This window comes from Lycium barbarum, chromosome 7 (genome assembly GCF_019175385.1).
Source record: "Lycium barbarum isolate Lr01 chromosome 7, ASM1917538v2, whole genome shotgun sequence".
Classification (NCBI taxonomy): domain Eukaryota; kingdom Viridiplantae; phylum Streptophyta; class Magnoliopsida; order Solanales; family Solanaceae; genus Lycium; species Lycium barbarum.
The window spans coordinates 4,928,478-4,950,902 of NC_083343.1; the positions used below are offsets into that span (position 1 = coordinate 4,928,478).

Sequence of the window (22,425 nt, forward strand, 5' to 3'; positions counted from 1 at the left end):
AATTTGTCGTAAATGCCTTCATGACGTACACGTCGTCGTTTACAAAATTGTACCGACTCCAAGAGTTCTTCCTGCTGTAAAAATGACAAAATGGTCCCTTATGTTGAAAATAGTTTAAAAATAGTCCCTTAATTATGCACTTAGCAGTTCTGATCCTTTAAGTTTGCCAAAAGTTAATACTTTAGTTTACCCGTCAAATATTTATCAAATTCTGTATGTCAATTTGATGGAGACAGTAGCGTAAACTCACATTCAGAGGTACACTTTTTGTAGTTTCTGATATCTCTAATTTATTTTTAGACTCTGTTACAACTTATTGCTATGTAATTTACATTCTCTTTTTTAGCCCGTCTCAAAAAGAACAATATATTTAACTTATGAACTTTCCCTTTTACTCTTAATGAAATATTTTACAGCCACACAAATATCTATGACTTATTTTAAACTACAAGCTTCAAAAGTCTTCTTTCCTATCTTTCTTAAAACTCTGTGCTTAGACAAACTATATCACATAAATCAGGAGAGAAAAAAATATTTTTATATACTTCTTAGTATCTAGTGTAGTTTTTTTGTTGCATATATTAAAATTTGATGAGACTTTCTTGATATCTATACTCTATAGTAGAAAAAAAACTTTTTCATAGTTCTGGTCAAATATAAAAGACAGAGTTCGGTAAAGAGTGTTAAACTAAAGGACTAAAACTATTAAGTACAATACTTGCGACACTATTCTGAACCTATCCTCAAACATAAGGGATCATTTCTGTCATTTTTCTCTTTCTACTGTTAAAATTCGTTAAGGCGATCCCTCAACATCTCTTTCTTCTTCAAAACAAAACAACAATTCTCCATTTTCAAACACATATACATATATAAATTGTATATACATACACACACACACATATATATATATATACATATTGTATATTATGAATATATATTTATAGTTATACATATATATATTGTTAAGTTTTTGGAATTAAAAAGAAGAAAAAAAAAGGTGTTGAATTATAAGAAGAAATGGCATTATTAAGGAAATTGTTCTATAGGAAACCACCTGATGGACTATTAGAGATCTGTGAAAGAGTTTATGGTACGTTCATATTTTTATTATTATTATTATTATTATTATTATTTGGTTTTTGCTTTGGTATTCTGTTGGAGCTGTTTTTTTTAAAAAAGAAATTATTAATGAAGGTTATGAAATTCTGGAGATTTTTGTAGTATATTGAGATCGAGCTGGAATAAATAGAGAAGTTATTATTATTATTTTTTTTTAGTTGTTGTTATAATTCAATTTTTGAAACATGTATTGTAATGAGGAAATGGAATTGTGAACAAGTGATTATTATATAGTATGTGGTGCTCTTTCCTTTTTTGTAAGTTTCTTACCTGAACTGTCACCGGCCATTTATTAAAACACACCCTGACTAGTATGTGATGGTGGTGCGTGGAGTATGATCTCTTTTTTTGTTTAAAAATGGTGCCAAATGGCACTCCACGCAGATAATTTAAAGAATTAATTGGAAAAAAAAAATTAAGAGATAATGGTCATTTGCGAGTTTCTTACCTGAACTATCACCAACTATTTATTAAAACACACCTCGACTAATATGTGAGTACACGCTCTATTTTTGTTTAAAAATGGTACCAAATGGCACTCCACACAGATAATTAAAAGAATTAATTGCAAAAAAAAAAATTAAGAGATAATGGTCATTTGCGAGTTTCCTACCTGAATTATCAGGTGTTTGTGTTTCCTACCTGACCTATCACCAACTATTTAGCAAAACAGACCTCGAAACTGAGTAGACCATTGTTGCCACTTTGGGGCCAGATAAGGAAAGGAGCTTTGTTGTTATTGAAATTGAGGAGGAAGGTATCTATATCTTTAATACTATTAAGACTAGACTCTAGCTACTTTTGGATTGATTAAAAATATTTCTACTGTATGCTAAAATTTAATTTGAAGTACTGCAGTACCTGTTTCGAATCGTATGCTAGCTGGCGGATTTTTCAGTTATAAAAAAGTACCGAAATATGGTACGTTAAGTTGGAAGTGTGAGTGGGGGGATAGAGTTATAGCAAAATGCAAGTTAACTTGCAATGAAGAGACTGCCTAATACTTTAATTCAACTAAGCTGAAGGGCCAACTCAACACACTGTGTACTCTTGGGGCCAGGGGTGGAGCTAAGTGGTTGGGAGGGGGTTCGTCCGAACTCCTTCGGCAAAAAATCACACTATATATGCAAGGTTAAAATTATTTATTTATGCATATATAGTAGATGTTGAATCCCATTGGCTTCTTCATGTGTTTACCTTTTTATATTTTGAACCCCCTTAGTGAAAATCCTGACATTACCACTGCTTGGGCCTAGGAAAGTGATGTTGTTGTGCTCTCCTCGTGATGATATTATTGACTGCTGTGAAGTTGACAACATTTGGCATGCCAGCTGAGCTCGAAGCATAAGCTGCTTCATTGGCAGGGGATTCAGCTCATCTTTTTGTACAAAATACTCTAGTGTAATACTTAGGATGCTTAGGGATCTCATTGAAACAATGGGAATGGAAGAGGGAGAAAAATGTGTTTTGAAAATTCAAAGCCTGCTTGTGCTTTGTTTGGTAGAATTAATAATATTTCTAAGTTTATGCTACTAACTTAATCTAAATAGTGCTTTTCCAAAGTATGGCTCATTTAGTTCGAAGGGTGGTTGTGTTGGACAAGTAACGCATAATGCGGTTTCATTTAATCCCCCGGTGTCTGATAGCACAATTGCTTAATTCAACTATTATAGATGAATGAAGGCTAAAGAAGTGGTGTAACTATGAATGTGCTCTGATGACCAATGCAAATGATTTTAGTCTTAGAAAATTTTGAAGCAAAAGCAGCCAGTGGTTATGGCCTAGTGGTCAATGAAGTCGGAGGAGAACCATGAGGTCTTAGGTTCACATTTTAGTGCAGACCAAAAAAAAAAAAAAAAAAAACAATAGGTGTGGTGGAATAGTCGAGGTGCACAGAAGCTGGCGCTGACACCACCACTTAAGAGGCAGAGGATTGAACTGATTCTTCAGGTTAAGATGGGTTCTCTATTAGGGTTAGATGAAAGGAAAACTATATCACGCGGCAGCATAAGGGTGCTTTCCAGCAATGTAAACTTGTGAGTTATAGAGTTTTGATCAGTCATACTTTGATATGTAGAACAAAAAGGCTAAAATTGAAAAATCACTATTGATTGAAGATTATAAAAGGCATCACTTCCTCAAGTTTTGAGTACATGTAAATTAGGTATCTTACTCTTGCGTGACCCAGAAAAAAGGCGGAATGAATGGAGAAGATATTGAATCTAATTAAGTCAACAACTCAAAATGTGAGGTTATTCGATCAACTCCTTTTAAAAGTAAAAGGGAAGCTGGCAAGAAACACCTTGGCATGCTTCCTTGAAGGTTTCAAACAGTATTTTGACAACAGAACCCAAATTTCTATTCATAAAAAAAGGAAGGAAAACGGAACAGTACTGTGGCAAGAGAAAGTGTGTTTCTTTGTTAAAAAATTTCTGAAAATATTTATGTTTAGAGCTTGAGATAATGCAGGAGGCTGAGATTATTACAGCTGAGTCATGTCATCTCTGTTCTATCAGCACAAAAGTATATTTTTTGTGGCTTTAAAAAAAAAATGCCTGTTGTATACCAGTTTCGCTAATAATTGCTTCTATTTTATATGCAGTGTTTGATTGCTGTTTCACCACTGATGTTTGGGAAGAAGAAAATTACAAAGGCTATGTAGGAGGTGTGATTAGTCAACTTAAGGATCATTACCCTGACGCACAAATAATGGTTTTTAATTTTCGTGAGGGTGAGTCGCAGAACCTGATGGCAAATATTCTGTCTGAGTATGATCTGACAATAATGGACTACCCTCGGCACTATGAGGGTTGTCCCTTGCTTTCAATGGAGGTGATACACCATTTTCTGAGATCCGGTGAAAGTTGGCTCTCACTGGGGCAACAAAATGTGCTTTTAATGCACTGTGAACGGGGTGGTTGGCCAGTTTTGGCATTTATGTTGGCTGCATTATTGATATACAGGAAACATTACACTGGAGAACAGAAGACCTTAGACATGATTTATAAGCAGGCTCCTCGTGAGCTTTTGTACTTGCTGCAGCCACTGAATCCAATTCCTTCTCAGCTAAGATACCTACAGTATGTAGCCAGGAGGAATGTGAACATGCAGTGGCCTCCATTGGATAGAGCACTCACTTTGGATTGCATCATTATTAGGGCGATACCTAATTTTGATGGCGAGGGTGGTTGCCGGCCAATTTTTCGTATCTTTGGACAGGATCCATTTCTAGTTTCTGATCGATCGCCAAAAATTTTGTTCTCAACTCCAAAGAAGAATAAAGTTGTCCGTCATTACAAGCAGGTAATATGGGTTTTCCTCTACTAAAATCATATGTTGCTTACAAAGGGTTTATGCTATCTTTGTGGAAGGGTATCTTTATTCTATTCTGTTGATTAAACGTGCTTGTTTCTAGGACTGACATATATAGACCTTGTCAAATTCATCTAAAGCTGAGAAAAAAAAACATGTAAATAATCTGCAAATAGAGCAAGGAACATACGGGGTACTTTATCTATAATAATACAACTTACGTTCTTTCAGTGATCAATATGTTTGACCTCGAGTGGATCAACTATCTAATATTTGATTTCTACAGCTTATATCTGATTATCTTCTGACATCTTCCCAGGGAAGCAATTTTACGGCTTAGTAGTGGTCTACGTTGGGATTGAGATGTTTGATTTAGACTGAAATAGACTATTTAACAAGTTGTTCTACTGAAGCTTCTGACATTTTGTTCGAATGGCATTGTTCTTATGGTTTTCCTCAAGTGAGGTCCAGTTGAATTAGGTTGTACTTGGCCCTGGTTATATGCACATGCTTGAAAATGCATGTACATGTTATATGTAGTCTTTCTCCCTCACCCCCTCTTTCCCATTCTTGTTGTGCATGACCTCTTAGGGGACAGCTGACTATTGATCTGACATTCTTTATAATATCATTTCAGGCCGAATGCGAATTGGTTAAGATTGATATCAATTGCCATATTCAAGGCGATGTTGTGTTGGAATGTATTTGCTTGCATGATGATTTGGAGCGGGAACAGATGATGTTTAGGACCATGTTTAACACAGCTTTTATTAGGTCAAACATTTTGATAGTTAATCGTGATGAACTTGACACTTTATGGGATGCTAAAGATCAATTTCCAAAAGATTTCAGAGCAGAGGTATCATCATTCGTATAAGATGCATTTTTTTTTTGTTGGTATTCTCCAGCTAGAAACTTATTGTAATTTTATGAAAGTTGTGCTCTGGATGAAGGTTCTTTTCTCAGAGATGGACACTGCTGCTTCTGTTCGTCCTGTAGATTTGTCCTGTTTTGAGGAGAAGGATGGCCTACCAGTGGAGGCATTTGCCAAGGTTCAGGAGATCTTTAGTTGTGTGGATTGGATAAGTCCGAAGGCTGTTGCTGCTTGTAATGTACTCCAACAAATAACCACTTCAGGTTTAATCCAGGAAAATTTGGAATCCACTCCTCCCCAGTATACAGACATTAGCATGCTCCTCGATCAAACAAATTTGGAGACGCCTGGAGAGAAGAAGGGACTCGCACTACTGGACAATAATGCTAAAGGCTCGTCACCATTTATGTTGGAGCAGCAGTCTATATCATCCATTAAATCACCTTCCAAAGTGCACCAAAGCGACCAGCAGAAAGCTGAATCTCAATTTGTTGGGACCAAAAGTGAGATGAAGGTGTCAAAATTGCAGCCATCAATTCCTCTTTCAGAACCTTCTCCTGTTGACCTTAGTACAGAACCTAGTGCTTCTTCTGTGTCATCACAACCATCTCCATATGTTCTCCCAATGTCGGAGCGTCCTCCGCTTATAAAAGAGGTGGATCCTCATGTACAAGAATGTGGTGAGCCTAATGACTTCCTTTCTCTAGCTGAAACCAGGACGCCGCCATTCAAGACCAGTATTCCAACTCCACCTCCACCTCCACCTCCATGCTCACCCTTACCGGGAAAGGGTCAGGGTATTAGTACTGGACTATCTCCATCACCAGCACCGCTCACTCCTCCTGTGAAGGATAAATTAGTCACTGGAACTGTACCTTCTGCATCTCCGGCTACTCCACCTAGAACCCAAGGTCCTCCAATTGGATCCTTGGATGACAAACCTACTACATCTCAACCAACAGCACAGCAGTCAGCTCATGAAGGGGAACCTAGTTCACCTCCTCATCTTACTGGATTATCTCTATCTCCTTCACCGGTGGCATCATCTCTGCACACTCCTCCCGTGAAGGATACACTAGTCGCTGGAACTGTACCTTCTGCAGCTCAGGCTACTCCACCCAGAACCCAAGGTCCTCCAGTTGTATCCTTGAAGGATGATAAACCTACTACGTCTCAACCAACAGCGCAGCAGCCAGCTCATGAATGGGAACCTTGTTCACCTCCTCATCTGACGGGATTATCTCTATCTCCTTCACCGGTGGCACCGTCACCGCACACTCCTCCCGTGAAGGATAAATTAGTCACACGAACTGTACCTTCTGCAGCTCAGGCTACTCCACCAAGAACCCAAGGTCCTCCAATTGTATCCTTGAAGGATGATAGACCTACTACTTCTCAACCTGATACATCTCTGCTTCCTCGAACATCGCAGCAGCCAGCTGATGAAGCTGCTAAAAGGGAACCTACTCGACCTCTTCATCCTTCTAGAAGTTGCCCTCCATCTCTTGCGCCTTCTAGTTCCTCTTCTCCATCAGCTGCCACTCCCTTTGTCAAACCTTCAGAACAAAAAATCGTCCATAGTAGTAATTTTTCAACATCACCACCGCCCCCGCCCCCGCCCCCGCCTCCGCCTCCGCCACCTCCACAATATGCAACCCCTCCATTGAACGAGAATGTTGCTTCTGTTGGTGGATCACCTCAGCCACCTGCTCCTCCTACCCCACCTTTGAAGGAACATTCAGTTTTCAGAGGTGTGCCATCACCACCACCTCTTCCTCGAGACTCATGCACATTATTTACAACCCCAGTATTGAACAAGAACTCTGCCTGTACTAGTGGACCACTTGAACCAGTCCCAACTTTGAAGGAAAGTCCAGCTTTTAGAGATAAGCCACCACCACTGCCACCACCTCCTCCTCCACCTCCACGCCAGTTAACTACAACCCAAATATTGAATGCAAATTCTTCCTCTATTACTGAACCACCTCAACCTCCACCTCCGCCTACTCCACCTTTGAAGGAAAAAGTTTTTTCCCAAACTGGAGCGCCACCACCTCCGCCTCCACCTCTTCCTGGGCAACCTATGAAGGAGAACTCCTCGTTCAATGGTGGACCCTCTCCACCTCCACCCCCTCCTTTGCCTGCTGCACAAGCTTCTAAGCCTGCAAACATATCTGTTATGCCGCCTCCTCCTCCTCCTCCTCCTGTGTTGGGTTCTCCACAGAATGTTCCTTCCGCTCCCCCTCCTCCAGTCCCTTCTCTTAAGGGGGATCTAAAAGCAGGTTCCGGTCCGATACAGTCGGCATCAAAAGGTAGTAATCTCCCTGGTTCTCCGTCTCCACCCCCGCCTTCTGCTCCTCCACCTGGCTTAAAGGGGCGAGGACCATTGTCTCGTACCATGAGTTCAAGAAGCCAGTCATCAAAGAAACTGAAGCCATTACATTGGTTAAAGATATCTAGAGCAGTCTCAGGAAGCTTGTGGGCTGAGGCTCAAAAATGTGGTGATGCTCCCAAGTAGGTGCTAACTATGAGTGTGAAAGTAGCCATTAGTCAACCTTTTGTATTTCTTAAGATTCTTTCCAGAAATAACATCTCATGTCCTTCAATTTCTGTTTGATAGGGCACCAGAGATTGATATATCAGAGCTTGAATCCCTCTTTTCAGCTGCAATTCCAACTTCAGGACAAGGCAGTTCAGGAGGGAAAAGGAATTCGAGGACCTCACTGGGGCAGAAGCCGGAGAAAGTGCAACTGGTAAGTGTTTGTGTCTATATGATATCTGAGGTTCCTTATAGATATATGCGCTAAGTTTCCCTAAATCTTTTTATCTCGGGAAAGTCATTTGCACGGTTCCTGGTGTTCCACGGTTTGACATAAATCTCTGAATCGTAAATATTATGAACAGTCTAATTCTAACGTACACTTTCTGATCATGGTCTTGTACTTCAATATCTTCCTTTAGTGCAGCTTGTTCCCCAATCCCTCTTTCTTGACACGATTCTGTCTTTGGAAGTGGTTCCTTTTTAGATCAGCTAGTTTTCAGCTGAAGAAACTTCATTTTCAGAGGGGTTTCTGGAATGAAGTTCTTTGGCTGAAATTCGGTGGAGCTTTATTCCTAAAAACCTGAGTTTGTAAAAGGAGAAGCACAGTGCTGACATGTCGTAGTGATGCCTCTCAACTCTAGGCATGTTTGATCTCGGTGATCTTTATTTCCTGTTTAACGTAGTATCACTTAATATGTAGAAAGTTTAGATAGGAGGTCATACTGATTACTTAAAACATACTTAAATATCCATCTATCATAAATATTAATTCCAGAATGAACGATGCTTGGATTGTCAAGAATATTAAAGACACTAGGAGTAGTTGTTTTGATGATGCCAAACCTTATGGCAGTTGGTCCTTTTCTTTAAAAGAAAATTATTGGAAAAAAGGAACTGCCTAGGTCAGTGTACCGTACTGAGGCAGCCCTGTTGTTGAAATTTTTAAGCTTTATCATATTGTTTAAATTAATGATCAATAGAATTTTCACACTCATAATTGAGGCAGCTTGGTGATTAGATATCAGTTGTGTAATATTCAACACATTATTTAAATGAGGGGTTATGACGCCCCCTATTTAAATGAGGGGTTATGACGCCCCCTTGGGGTGCGGCCCTTCCCGGACCTTGCGTGAGCGCATGATGCTTTGTGCACCGGACGACCCTTTTGTTTAAATGAGGGTCAGTAAAATATAAGCTATTGCTGCCCCCAAAGGTGTGGCCTAGTGGTCAATGAAGTGGAAGGAGAATCATGAGGTCTCAGGTTTAAAATCAATCCAAGGCAAAAGCACTAGGTGATATTTCTTCCGATCTATCTAAGCCTTAGCGGACAATGTCACCGGTATCTGTGCTGGTGGGAGGTAGCATGTGCGTGGTGGAATAGCCAAGGTGCGCGTGTTGGCCAGACACCACTGTCATAGAAAAGACTATTGCTTTTATTCAAATAAATATTTACATTGTTCTGTATCTTAAAATATCTAATTAATACTCCCTCCGTCCTAAAAAGATTGTCTTGATTCTGATTACGAGTTAGTCAAACTAACTAATGTTTGGTGTGAATTCCGACATAGAATCTTTAATTATTATTTTTTTGAAATAAAAATTAAATATTTAGAAACTATATAAAAGTAGTACTATAAGTTATAATAGTTAACAATTCAAAATATTTAGAAAGTATTTGAAAAAATTATGGTCAAAGAAAATATCCTTGGACTGTCCAAATAGTAACTAAGACAATCTTTTTGGGACGGAGGGAGTAAATTCTTTTTCTTAGGCATGTAGATTGGTATATTTTACAGCTATGTAACAGCATGCTGGTTGGACAAACAATATCTTTTAATTCTGCTTCCCAAGTTTGTTTCCACAAATTATCCAAGGTTCTTTGTCAAGGATTCAGTGAAAACCTATTCACGAGTAACATCTCATATAATCCATCTTCACCTGATACTCGTATATCTCTGTTCTCTCCTCACATATAGCTGTGGAGAAACGATGGAAGTGTGGTACTATTTCATCTCTTCCAAGTTTTGAGAGAGAATTTATGTTAACTTTATTTTGGCAGGTTGATCATAGACGAGCTTATAATTGTGAAATCATGCTTTCTAAGGTGAAAATACCACTGCATGACATGCTGGTAAGCTGTATTCGTATACAATTGACTTTCTTTTTGGATAATCTAGTTATTTTAGAATATATATCTGACATACAGCTGGTTGTACCAATTGTTTGTGTTCATCTCTGCCATCTTATCTTGGGTAATCATTCATTTACTTCTGTATACCCTGCAGTAGGGTGGTGCTGTTATCACAGTGATTCATTTAACATTCAAATAAAATTTAAAGCACGTTACGTATCCCATGATTTTTTAGCGTCTGATTTATTTTTGTGTTTCTAATAAGCAATTAACCGTCTCCCCTTGCTCCTAGATCTGTTCATGTATATAATTTTCACTCCCTTTCTATTTTCTCCATTGTTGTATTAAACTTCCTCTCAAAAATAACAATCGGATTGTTGACCTTGTTGGAGATTCCTTGCGAGATATTCAATTTCCAAATAAACCTCTGTCGTAACAATATTCATGCTTAAATGGGGGCATACAGTTGATTTGGACTTTGTACTGCTTAACTGTATTGGTAAAAGACTTTTTTTACAATACTAAGACTGTACTTTATTGTATAACCAATGTAAATTTCATGCTGATGTAAGTATAATCTGATATCTAAAGAAAGCAAAGCTTTTCGAGTGTCACCTATCCCAAAATAAAAGGTATTTGTACATGTTGAATCTTGTAATCACAAATTTTGGTCCTGTTTGTGCACTTTTTGCATGCTAGATATTCTCCTTATTTATCATCTCTCTTTGTGATGTTCCGTGGACCATATACTCCTGCATATAGTCGAGTTATATTGAAATGTGATTATCTCCACGAATGATGTAAGCCACCCATTCGCCCCCCACCCTACCCACCCACCTACCCACACACACCACAAAAACCAAACACACACACACATGAGCTAGCTTTTGGGATTGAGGTAGGCCCAAGGTCCATTTTCTCTCATGAATATACATATACAGTTACTTGAGCCGAGGGTCTTTCGGAAACAGCCTCTCTACCTCCATGAGGTAGAGGTAAGGGCTGAGTACACTTTACCCTCCCCAGACCCCACTTGTGGGATTACACTGGGTATGCTGTTGTTGTTGTGTTGTTGAATATACATATACAGTATATATGTGTGTGTGAGTTTATGTTTATATGAATATAATTGTCAATGTGTATGGATAATGCTCTGTTAAAAGTTGGATTACACTTCTAATTGTTAGCTATCACTTTTCTAATAATTTCAACAGAGCTCGGTGCTTGCACTGGAAGATTCAGCATTAGATGTGGATCAAGTGGATAATCTGATTAAGTTTTGCCCGACTAAGGAGGAAATGGAAACTCTCAAGGTGAAAGATCTGATTGAAAAGAACAAGGAAAACTAATAATTCAACGTACATAGAAACAATGTGAAATAACATTGTTTAGTTGAATATTTCTGTTTCAGGGTTATAAAGGAGAGAAGGAGAAGTTGGGTCGATGTGAACAGGTCTGTCCATTGTGAACTAACCTTATTTCCTTTTTTTTGTTTAGTATCCCACTTTCTCCTGCATGGAGTGGATTGGACCATTATAGTAACATCTGATTCTAAGACCTCTTTGTTGTCACAGTTTATGTTAGAGTTGATGCAAGTACCACGAATAGAGTCCAAGCTGCGAGTTTTTTCATTTAAGATTCAGTTTGAATCTCAGGTAAGAATGTGGCATATCTTCTCCTCTTTGCTGCAATGGGAGGATTTCACTTGCTGATGGCACATTTGTTCTCTTTTAATATCAGGTTTCTGAGCTAAGGAAGAGTCTAAATATTGTGAATTCAGCAGCTGATCAGGCATATTTTTCTTTACTCTTTTCCCTTTATTTTTTATTTATTTATTTTTTAACCACTTTTAGATGAGACTAGGGGTCTCTTTCTTGATGCTGTCCTTGATTATATCTTTTCTTTAATGTTGTAATCAGATCAAAGGTTCATCAAAATTGAAAAGGATTATGCAAACAATTCTCTCTCTCGGAAATGCTTTGAACCAGGGAACCGCTAGAGGTTGGGTTAACATCTCTTTTGTTTTCAAGCATATCTTGCTTTCTTCATTGTGACGTCCTATTTTTCTCAGTGGGAGTGAGTTGAAGAGTTTCCCCACCCAAAAGAAAAGGAGTGACCTGTTTGATAAGTGACAAAAGAAATTTCACAATCTTTAGGGGTTTGGAATTGAGGAATTAAATGCACATTATCAACACTTTATCTATTAGCTAGAATGTTCACCTATCAAGTCTAGCTTTCTATAGAAGATAAGCTGATTGTGTTCCTGCTAACGGCCATCTAAACTTTCTTTTATCAAACCTCTGTAGGGTGGAAACCGACAGCCCGCATGTCTTTTATTTGACTAGGTCTAGTTCTTATGGGGATTTATCCAGTTACTCCCTCCGTCCCAAAATAAGTGTCACCTTAGGAGTTCAAGACAAAAAATTGACAAGTATTTTCAACTATGCTCTTCGCATTAAAGAAGCAGTCTTCTTTAATGTTGTCCAATTCTCAAAAACATCTAATAAATAGGGGTAGTTTAGTAAACTTCAAATTGTATTTATTGATTTCTAATGAACGTGATTTTTGCTAAGGTACTTATTTTGGGACGGAGGGAGTATGTTTTTTGAAAAATATGGAAATTGGTCTCACTAATAGATTTCCAAGTTGAGAACACTTCTTCAGCAGTAGAAATATTAACTCTAGATGAGGAAAAAATGTCAAATGAATCAATCGGGTATCTCTCAAAGCTTTTCTGGTGAAGTGATATATCTCTGCAATTGTCATCTCCATTGGCTTTTCTGGTCTTGAAATTATTGAACAATCCCTGCTTCATTTAGATGATAAATGCAGTTCTTCCAAATGATTTATTATCTTTGAGCAACTATCTTTGCTTAATCTAATAATCTCTTGCTGATTTGTGTAGGTTCTGCTGTTGGATTCAGGTTAGATAGCCTCCTTAAACTAACAGAGACACGTGCACGGAACAATAAGATGACTCTCATGCATTATCTTTGCAAGGTACAGCCTTTGATTGGTAATCTTCTTGATGAGAGCATAAGGATGTGGTTGACTTTTCGTGTACATTGCTATCAGCTTCCTCGCATTTGTCAAATCAATCCATATAATTATCTCTATCCTTAAAAAATTGCATGGCGCATGGTACTTCCAGATTTCTTATCCTATTGATATTAGATTGTCCTCTAGCACTTAGACGCTGACTGGTAATGAACCTTTTCCTTATAAATTGCTACTGTAACAACTACATGTCTTTATATTCACTTTTTTCTCGTCATTGTGCTGGTATCTAACTGTTTGTAACTCAAGATTTTCACTTGGCAAAATGCATTTGAATTTGACTTTACCTTATTCTAGCAACCATCATATTTTACAAGACGCTAAAGAAATTTTCTCTGCCAGGTACTTTTTGACAAATTGCCAGAACTGGTAGATTTTTCTAAAGATCTTTCTAGCTTGGAACCTTGCGCAAAGGTATCGTTATTTGGACCGACCAATGACAAATTCACTGTAGAAATATTACTGACAGTGGTCTGATTAGAAAAAATTCTGCAGATACAACTGAAATTTCTCGCAGAGGAAATGCAAGCTATTAGCAAAGGACTGGAGAAAGTTGTACAAGAACTGTCCATGTCTGAAAACGACGGCGTTGTGTCTGAGAACTTTCGTAAGGTAAGCTGTGACTACAGTGATCTACATAATGCTGATTTCTGCATACTGTCAGATCGTTTGATCTTATCCCCTTTCTGGGCCACTCTACCACTCAATCACAAAATGAAAATAAATAAGCACGATGTTGGCATCTGCAGAGATGTGCCTAAGTAGTTAAAGTTTTTATCACATTAGGTAATATCGGATATCGAGAAGATGAATCCTCCTTGATTCCACTATGCAATTGAGAACTGAAAATTCTCTTATGGTCTTGGTCACTACCCAGTGTAATCCCACAATAGTGGGGTCTGGGGAGGGTAAGATGTACGCAGCCTTACCCCTACCTGGGTAGGGAGGCTGTTTCCGATTGACCCTCGGCAACCCTCCTCCTTTATCCGGGCTTGGGACCGGCAATGTGAGCGAGCTCACACAGGCGGAGTTCTCTTATGGTGAAGGCTCTAATTCACCTTTTCTTTGTAAGGGAAAGTGAGAAAGAAAAAGAATTCTGGGTCAAGACACTACTTGGTAATATATGATGTTGAACAGGAATAGCAAAAGGTTCTCACTGTAATAAAGAACACAAAGAGCGGAATGGGGATCTGTCGAAGACTAAAGATCCTGGTAGACGTGCATTATACCAAATTGAAATCTAGAGAGGTGAAGAATATAGGAAAAGTAGTGTTGAGAGAGGAACCACAGACAAACATAGAGGGAAAAAAAATGTAAAACCTAATAAAACAGATTTAAGGAATTGTTTATTATCAGTGTAATGGTGTGCTTCATTTGTATGAACAAATTTTAGATGTAAAGGATAATAAGGCCTTTCTTCCTTTCACCTTTGCCAACAATGAGAACTACTAAAATTGGGGAGAAGGCTTATTCCACATGTTTAAGGTGGTAGGTCTAGTCTCTGATGATTTTTCAAGAATTCAATACAAATGCCACCGGCCTGATGTTTTGTCTTATTAAGTTCTGAGTGACTACTCACTGTTATTTTTTGTGCTCTCAGTTCGACTATGAGGTAACTTCGTGTACAAACTCATCTCCTCTAACTATGCTAGGAGTTGGAAGTCCCATATGCTAGCAACATCATTTACCGAATTTGTCCTACACCAAGACTGATTTTAGAATAGATATGGATGCTGCTCTCCTTCGGGAAATCTCTGATATCATATCTATTTAGCTATCCAAAATATGCATTGAGCGGTTCTCCAGGTGATGAAAAGTTGGATAAAAATGAATTTGGGCCCTAAAGAGAAAGGGGTTTGCAGGACTGCTGCTTTCTGCACCTCTTGCTTGATATCAGGAGAAAGTGAAGAAGGAAGTCCATTCGTTGTATAAAAAAAATAAACTCTATCGTATCCTTTATTGTGTATGAAGTCTTTGGTTTCTTTGATGTGAATCCAATCACCTGATTTAGATGATAAGAAATTCTCTATTGGTAACAAATGGTTATCCACTAAGCGGAATAAATCTTATTTGAAAAGCATAAGATAAAGATTAGGTAGGCTCCCACTGGCAAGAACGGATTAAGAAGTATGACTTTTTTAGTGTATCTACTTTCTGATTTCTCATTGATTGGTATAATTGCCATTTGCCAGGCTTTGAAGGAGTTTCTTTGTTATGCTGAAGGTGAAGTGAGGTCCTTGGCTCAACTTTATTCCGGTGTGGTAGGTGTTATTCCTAACAGAAATTTTTCTCGTCATTTGGTGACTACCACATTGAGATGTTCCCAATGGCGTGTTTTTTCTCTGTATGTACCCAACAGGGTAGAAATGTTGATACATTGATTCTTTACTTTGGAGAAGATCCAGCTCGTTGCCCATTTGAACAAGGTAATGTTTGATCATTTATCATCCTTATATTAAGAAATTTTGAATCTAAAAAAGATGTTGATTAAGCGGTCATCTGTTATCTCTTATTCTCCTTTGTTGACAGAAGATTCTCCACCAACTTTTTTCTTCTCAATTCTGATTGGTCTAACAGATTAACAATTCAGTTGATCAAATTACTTGTCCGCTTCCTAGCTTTAGGGTGTGTTTGGTATGAAGGAAAATGTTTTCTTATAAAATGTTTTCTACTGGGTTTCTTGCTTATTTTCTTGCTTATTTTCTGGTGTTTGATAAGAAAACAAAAAAATAAGAAAACAAAAAAAAATATTATCCCAAAAGCATTTATATTGTAATCTAGCAAAACACTATGGGGTGGGGAGTGGGGAGTGGGGGTGGCTGGGTGTGGGATGGTCAAAGGGTGGGGAGGAGACAATGAACTTGGAATGTCACTTATGGGACTCGTTTTCCCTACATCCATTAGGTAAGTCATTTTCCTTATTTTTAAGGAACTTGTCTTCCTAGAGAAAATGTCTTCTAAAACATTTTGAGCAACCAAACAAGGAATATTGGTTTTCCTCCATACCAAACACACCCTTAATCTGTATTGTCTGTGCTTCAGAGGTAATCCCCAGAACTGTATTTCTGGCTGCTCCTTTTCTGTTATTGACGTTTTCTAATTCCTGTTTTTTCCGGTATGGAGTAGCAAGAGAATGCAGTTCTGGGGATTAATTCATTGTGGTGTTATTCATTCGTATAACATAAATGTTTTGAATTATACTATACTACATTGATATAGACCATGCGAAGTGTGTCCTATTATCATGTGAGCATAGTTTAAACCTGTGGAAATAAACGAGTTTCCCAGCTTAACTTCATTCCTCTTTTTTCCTCTAGTTATCTCAACGTTAAACAACTTCCGAAGGATGTTCAATCAAGCCCTAGAGGAAAATCGAAAGCAGCTGGAGTTTGAGAGAAAGAAAGCAGAGAAAGAAGCATTGGAGAAGCAGAAGATGAGTAATTCAGAGAAAACTTGACCCCGTCTGCGTAGTCTGAAATAATGTACTCATATACGAAAACATCAGCATGTCCGCACACAAAACACAAAGGAAACTGTTCTTTATCATGGCAAAGCTTCGCCGAGATTGAAGGGTTACATGACGGTATAAAGACGATGTACATTTGCTGCGGAAAAATTGGAGATACGTTGGTGTAGGTTCGAATGCGACCCACAGTGTTCCTCTTTTATTCTTGTTTATATAAGAGGTAATTTCCAAAACTGCATGCTTTTTATTCTTTCTAACTCCTGTTTTTCTGGTTTAATTCATTTCAATTTTCTTGCAGAATCTGAGAGTTTATGGAGATGGAATTACTTTGGGGCGGTAGGCAAATTGTACATATTTACTAGGAAGAATGTAGAAATTCTTGGAGAAGATGGCTTTTTTTATTTTTTTATTTGTAATAACATAGAAATTTGTTTTTCATCATTTTGTTTGCTTTCAGCTATTAGTTTCATTTTTTATTATCCTAGGTACATCTAGTTGTGGTCATCATCCTGTTAAAAGTAAAATTAGTTCTTCAAGATAAGTTCCTTTTATAGCCAACTATAATTCATAAATCAGGTACTCTTTGGCATTTGCTTAGGTGATGTTGGATGTATACTCCTTTGTCTTCCCCTTGTATCATTTTTATAATAAAGTCATGTATTGAACGCAGCAAAGTTCAAAGTCTCTTGAGAAACTTTTTTTTTTTTTTACTTTAGAAGGGACACTCACAATTGTTTTGCCCTCTCGTTCAAGTCTCCATTTTTTAACCATCGCATAATATAATTAGCTTGTTTAGTCAGGCTTGGAAAGTGTTCTTGGTCGGAAGTGTGTGTCGAAAAGTTATTTTTGTAGAGTAGTCGTTCATTTTTGACTAATCACTGAACCAAGTAAATGAGTTTTGAAGCAAATGACAATGACTCATTTTAATATCAATATTAACGTTTTATATGGACAAGTAAATAAGTTTCCCTGGGTAAAAAATATACGACCTATCCAAGAAGTATGTATATTAATAACCAGTGTAATATCTAGTGTTGTTCTTGTCAAATATAATGACCAACTAATATTGTAGACAGTAAACACTAATTAACTTCAAAAGAAAAACACTAACCTCCAAGAGTTACTTTTGTCTGAATTACTAATCGTTAAGAAATCTAACCACTACAAATTTAATTTCTGTAACCATCAGCACGTGTGAATATACTTTAGAATTTAGGATTTATTTCATTTTAAAAATAATAAAAAACGTATATATTAAAATTCTTTATTTCAAAAGGGTTTCAATACCTTATATATAACCAAAGAAGTTTTTACTTTTACCCTATTTACACGTTGCTATAATTTTCTGCCTTGCTCCTCATGAACGAGGTTGACTGTCTAATTCATATTGAGAAGATTTAACAAGTGAATTTAATTAGGTATCATGCATGTTGTCTTAGTTCAATTGTTTTTTTTACTTTCTCCTTTTTTTCATGGGAATTCTTTACGTATTGGCCATATTTTTTTTTCCTGATTACTCTATTTATATTACTACTTCGACCATGTTGTTGTAATACATGCATGTAGGTTTTTGGGTTTTGCTTCTTTATGACTTTATGTATATAATAATCACTGGAAAAGATTTGTTGTTTAGGTTGTTTTGATGGACCTGAGAAAGAATTTTCGTTATTGTGTTAAGAGTGAGCCAAAGGAGTTGGGACTCTACTGCTACTGCTACTGCTACTCAACCAGTAACCAAGAAGATCAAGATAGAGATAAAGGAGGAACATGTTAAACAACAACATAAATTGTAAGTTCTAACTTTTTTTTTTTTTTTTTTTTATAATCATAGTGTCTCTTGGCCAGCTTGTGTGCACCTCGACTAATTCCATGAGATACCTGCTACCCCCTATGTTTGTGGCGTCCGGGTCAAGTTGCATGCATCTCGACTATTCACTATTCAATCGAATACATGCTAATTCCCACCCGCACAGCTACAAAGTAACTCCACGTACCAAGGCTTAGGTTACACCTTGTTTAGATGGTTGTTACATATCATTTTAGATTGTATTGTGTTGTTAGTTTAAATACAATATTTTTTTTATTGTGACTTAATTGTATCTTACACAATAAGTAACAACCATCCAAACAAGCTAGCATTGAACTCGTGTTTTAAAATTATGGGTTCAGAATATAGTATCTCTTGAAATTTTTCGCAGATATATCTATTTCATGTATAAAATATTGGGTTCGTTAAACCCCTAATCAATACTCTACATTCACCATACCATTGGCTTGGACAGATGAGAAAAATCAGAACGTGAGACCGCAAGATTGCATACTTTGTGTTCATTTTTTAATATACTATCCCTTTGTTCGACAGACAAGAATCGAGTGATTTGAAAAAGGAAGAAGATTCCAAATTCAAGGTCAAGAAGGAGTGTATAAACCTAGATTCTTTTAGAAGGCATGTAAAAGAGGAACTTGTTAAACAAGAACATAAACTGTAAATTTAACTTAAAATTACATTGTTGAAGACCTTGTATTGTTGCTTTTTCTTCTTTTTTAATATTCGCTTCCCCCCACCTCCCCCAATGAGGGTGGTATCCAGATCAGCTTGCGCGCATCTTAACTATTTCACCGGGAAGGTAACTCTGCCTATCAAGTTTACGCAATAATGAAGATATCACCTAGTGTTTTTTGGCCTCCGTTGAGATTTAAACCTGAGACCTCATGGTTCTCCCACTTCATTGACCACTTTTTATTATTATTTGAACCACCCACAGTGTAGGTGTTTTCCGTTGATAATAAAAAAGATACAAAAGCTGAGGAACTGATGGTCAAAAAAGCACTCCTCCAGGTCTAGCTGCAGACTCTATATTGCCTAGACCAAACTAAATACAATCAACTAACAAAAAAATTAGCCTTATCATATCTACTTCTAAAGCTTGGCATTTGCCATTTATCAAGTTGGAAAGGACCCTTGGCATTTCTAGGAAGCTGTGGAAATACTCAGCATCCTCCAGATTAGTAGCATGTTTAGCTAAGGAATCGACCACTTGGTTTGTTTCCCTATAGCAATGTGAAACGTTAACTCTAGCCTGGTGTAAAATCTTGATGCCTCCTCCACAATATCCTTTAGTCTTGCATTGGCAATGCTTGGTCTATCGGAAACAGCCTCTCTACTTGCTAAGGTAGGGTAAGGTCTGCGTACACTCTACCCTTCCCAGACTCCACTTGTGGGATTCCACTAGGTATGTTGTTGTTTCTTGTTGTTGCTTGCATGTGTAATGCTCTTTCTTTCCAGTATAATAGCAATTAACGTTGAATCAACTTGAAGTTCAAAAGCTGTTATTCCTTGTGAGCATAGTTGCACCCCTGCTCTGGCCGCTAAGGCCTCTGCCTTGTTGTTCCTATTGCAACTGATTGGTATTGAGAAGGCGATAATAATATCCCCATGCTTATTTCTAAGAATACCTCGAATCCCAGCTATTCCTTTCTCCTTCATGTAGCTTCCATCTGTTTTTCGCCTATATGTATCCATATCTATTGCTGCACTCATATTATACATTACCATTTTGTTGTCTCCTTTTCCTTATTTTCTTGCATCGGTTACATCTATATTGAGCTGAGGGTCTATCAGAAACATCCTCTCTACCTCACAAAGATAGAGGTAAGGTCTGCGTACATCCTACCCTCCCCAGACCCCACTTCTTGTTGTTGTTGTAGCTTCCATCTGTATTCATCCTTAACTTACCTGTTGCAGGCAAAATCCGTGTGACTGAAATCACATTTTGAGTGGCTTTGAGTCTCTAAATAACTTCACAGAGTTTACTCCAAGGCCAAGTGAAAACACAGTTGGGAAAGCTAAGGCTTAAAGAGCCTTAATGTTCCAACACAGATCATACTCCATGCTACTTTACAAAAACTTTTTTTGGGTGCCATATTTACATGAACACCTACTTTTCCAAATTTCCCAAATGATCATGAGAGGGGTAATAAGCACTAGATATTTATGTACCTCATTTCTTGGGCTTATTTCCCATCACTGGTTCATTAGAGTTCTAATATTGAATCTCTGATTTTTGAACTCCAAGTGGATTACCAACTAAATTGCGCGGATTCTTCACTTTCGATGCCGCACCCGTGTCAGATTCTCAAAATATACACTACTTTTGGAGAATCTGACATGCACCCGTTGACATTTTTAAAGAATCTGAGCTACATAGATTACCAAATCTCCTCCAAATGTAATTAGAGGGATGACTTTCAACAAAAACATGCTGAGCATTTTCACAATTGGGCACAAGACACCATACACAACTTGATACCAACTGGTTTCCAAATCTGTTACACCTCGAAAAAATTTCCGTTAATGCACAGTGAATAGACTAACGAAGGGCGCGAAGTATACGATGTTTCAATAAGTAAGAAATAACATTTGATGATCCTAATTGAGATTTCAAAGACATTTAAGGTAAGAGAAGAAAGTTTGCCAAGAAAGGCAAGGTATATGTTATGTATCAGATAAGATTTACAAGTAACAAGTTAATGATGACTTAATGATGTTTTGGAGAAGAGTTATAACGTCCCTTAGATTGTTAATGAGGTGTTAAACAAGTGTTAAGAAGGTTCCATAAGGATTGGAGATCGAACGAGTCGTCGAGAACGAGTTTCGGAATAGCTGGGCATTATACGGTCCAACATACTGCCGTATAAAATATACTGGCCGTATGTTAGGCCGTATATTCTGCCCAGAAATGCAGCCCTCTCTGGACCAAATCTACGGCCACACATACGGTCCATATAAATTATACGGACCATATGTTGGTCCGTAGAACTGAGTCGGGACAGGTTCTAAATTAATATAAGGGACCCAAGTTTATTTCATTTAATTTCATCCTCACTCCCCTTCTCTCAAGAACTCTCTAGAATATTTCTCCACACTTCTTCCATAAGAACTCAAGAGAAATTGATGATCAACTTCATCAAACCAAGAGAATCAAGTGCAAGAAACTCATTAAGGTTCATCCAAGACAAGAAATCCCATTGGAGGTGAACTAGGGTTTTGCTCAAGTGAAGTGTTTCCACCCAAATTCCATTCCTACACCATCTAATGTAAGTTTTATGGTCATTCCATGTTGTTTAAGGTATTGAGAGGTTGAAAGACTTGGATTGTAGAAGGAGATAGAAAATGGGTCATGAATGTGAGAATAGTGGCATTTTTTAGTAGTAGCTTGGAATGAGTCATGATTCTTGATATGTTGTGATTATAATTATGTTATGAATGACATTAAGAACATGGGATAGTCATTGTATATGAGTGAATGTAATAGTGTGCTATGACCATGCTTATGGATGATTTGAAGTGAATGAGGAAATATGGATAATGTAGGTGAATAATGGTTATGGCTTATGATGTTGTGAGTGTTATTATAGACATTTAGGAGTTGATATATGATATGGAGAAGTTGTATAAACAAAGAAGATGTTGCCCAATTTTCTCTAGCCTTAGTCAAGTATACTAAGCTATCGATTATCTAATGTTAGTATAAACTCTAATGAAGGTAGAAACGTGAGCATTGAAGGAGAACGTTCAAGCGATAGAATAGCTAAACGAAAAGGTATGTAAGGCTAACCCTTCTTTCAATAAGGCATGGTTCCTTGGCTATATATCTATCCTTTCATGAGTCTATAATGTCCTCCAAATGATTCTATTTTTAAAGCTACTAAAGCTCATGATTCTCGTTATGTTTACGATTATACTAAATTCCTGATATGATAGGTGATCCTCTAAGGATAAATGTAATGAAACAATGATAGTAATGATGCCGAAGATGTTTATGAGCTCTTATGTATATGTGTCTATGTATGACTATTATGTAAAACCGAGTTTATACGGCCGGGTATGATATGTATTGCGCGCACACCACTGCAGATGG

General features: G+C 37.5%; 1 protein-coding gene across 2 annotated transcripts; it reads left to right on the plus strand.

Annotated features, from left to right (window-relative positions):
- Nucleotides 1-815: 815 nt before the first annotated feature.
- LOC132602976 (formin-like protein 18) lies at nucleotides 816-17,178 on the plus strand. Of its 2 annotated transcripts, XM_060315805.1 has the most exons (18): nucleotides 822-1,093; nucleotides 3,725-4,425; nucleotides 5,072-5,293; nucleotides 5,388-7,822; nucleotides 7,929-8,061; nucleotides 9,910-9,981; nucleotides 11,196-11,294; nucleotides 11,393-11,434; nucleotides 11,556-11,636; nucleotides 11,722-11,772; nucleotides 11,901-11,982; nucleotides 12,887-12,981; nucleotides 13,381-13,452; nucleotides 13,534-13,650; nucleotides 15,231-15,299; nucleotides 15,398-15,464; nucleotides 16,356-16,724; nucleotides 16,803-17,178. In XM_060315805.1, the coding sequence occupies exons 1-17, from the start codon at nucleotides 1,021-1,023 to the stop codon at nucleotides 16,493-16,495; spliced, it is 4,551 nt and encodes a 1,516-aa protein (XP_060171788.1). In that variant the 5' UTR covers nucleotides 822-1,020; the 3' UTR covers nucleotides 16,496-16,724; nucleotides 16,803-17,178. The 2 variants fall into 2 exon arrangements, with proteins under 2 accessions (XP_060171789.1, XP_060171788.1); XM_060315806.1 differs by lacking the exons at nucleotides 7,929-8,061; nucleotides 9,910-9,981; nucleotides 11,196-11,294; ... (9 more) ...; nucleotides 16,356-16,724; nucleotides 16,803-17,178 and having other exon boundaries at nucleotides 816-1,093; nucleotides 5,371-5,508.
- The last annotated feature ends 5,247 nt before the right edge of the window (nucleotides 17,179-22,425 follow it).

Bases quoted from the DNA above. Each gene is read 5' to 3' on its own strand.
- LOC132602976 (XM_060315805.1), top strand. From the start codon at position 1,021: ATGGCATTATTAAGGAAATTGTTCTATAGGAAACCACCTGATGGACTA. The intron at 11,435-11,555 runs GTCTGTCCATTG...TTGTTGTCACAG, and splicing joins AGTTGGGTCGATGTGAACAG to TTTATGTTAGAGTTGATGCA. The intron at 15,465-16,355 runs GTAATGTTTGAT...TTTTTCCTCTAG, and splicing joins TCGTTGCCCATTTGAACAAG to TTATCTCAACGTTAAACAAC.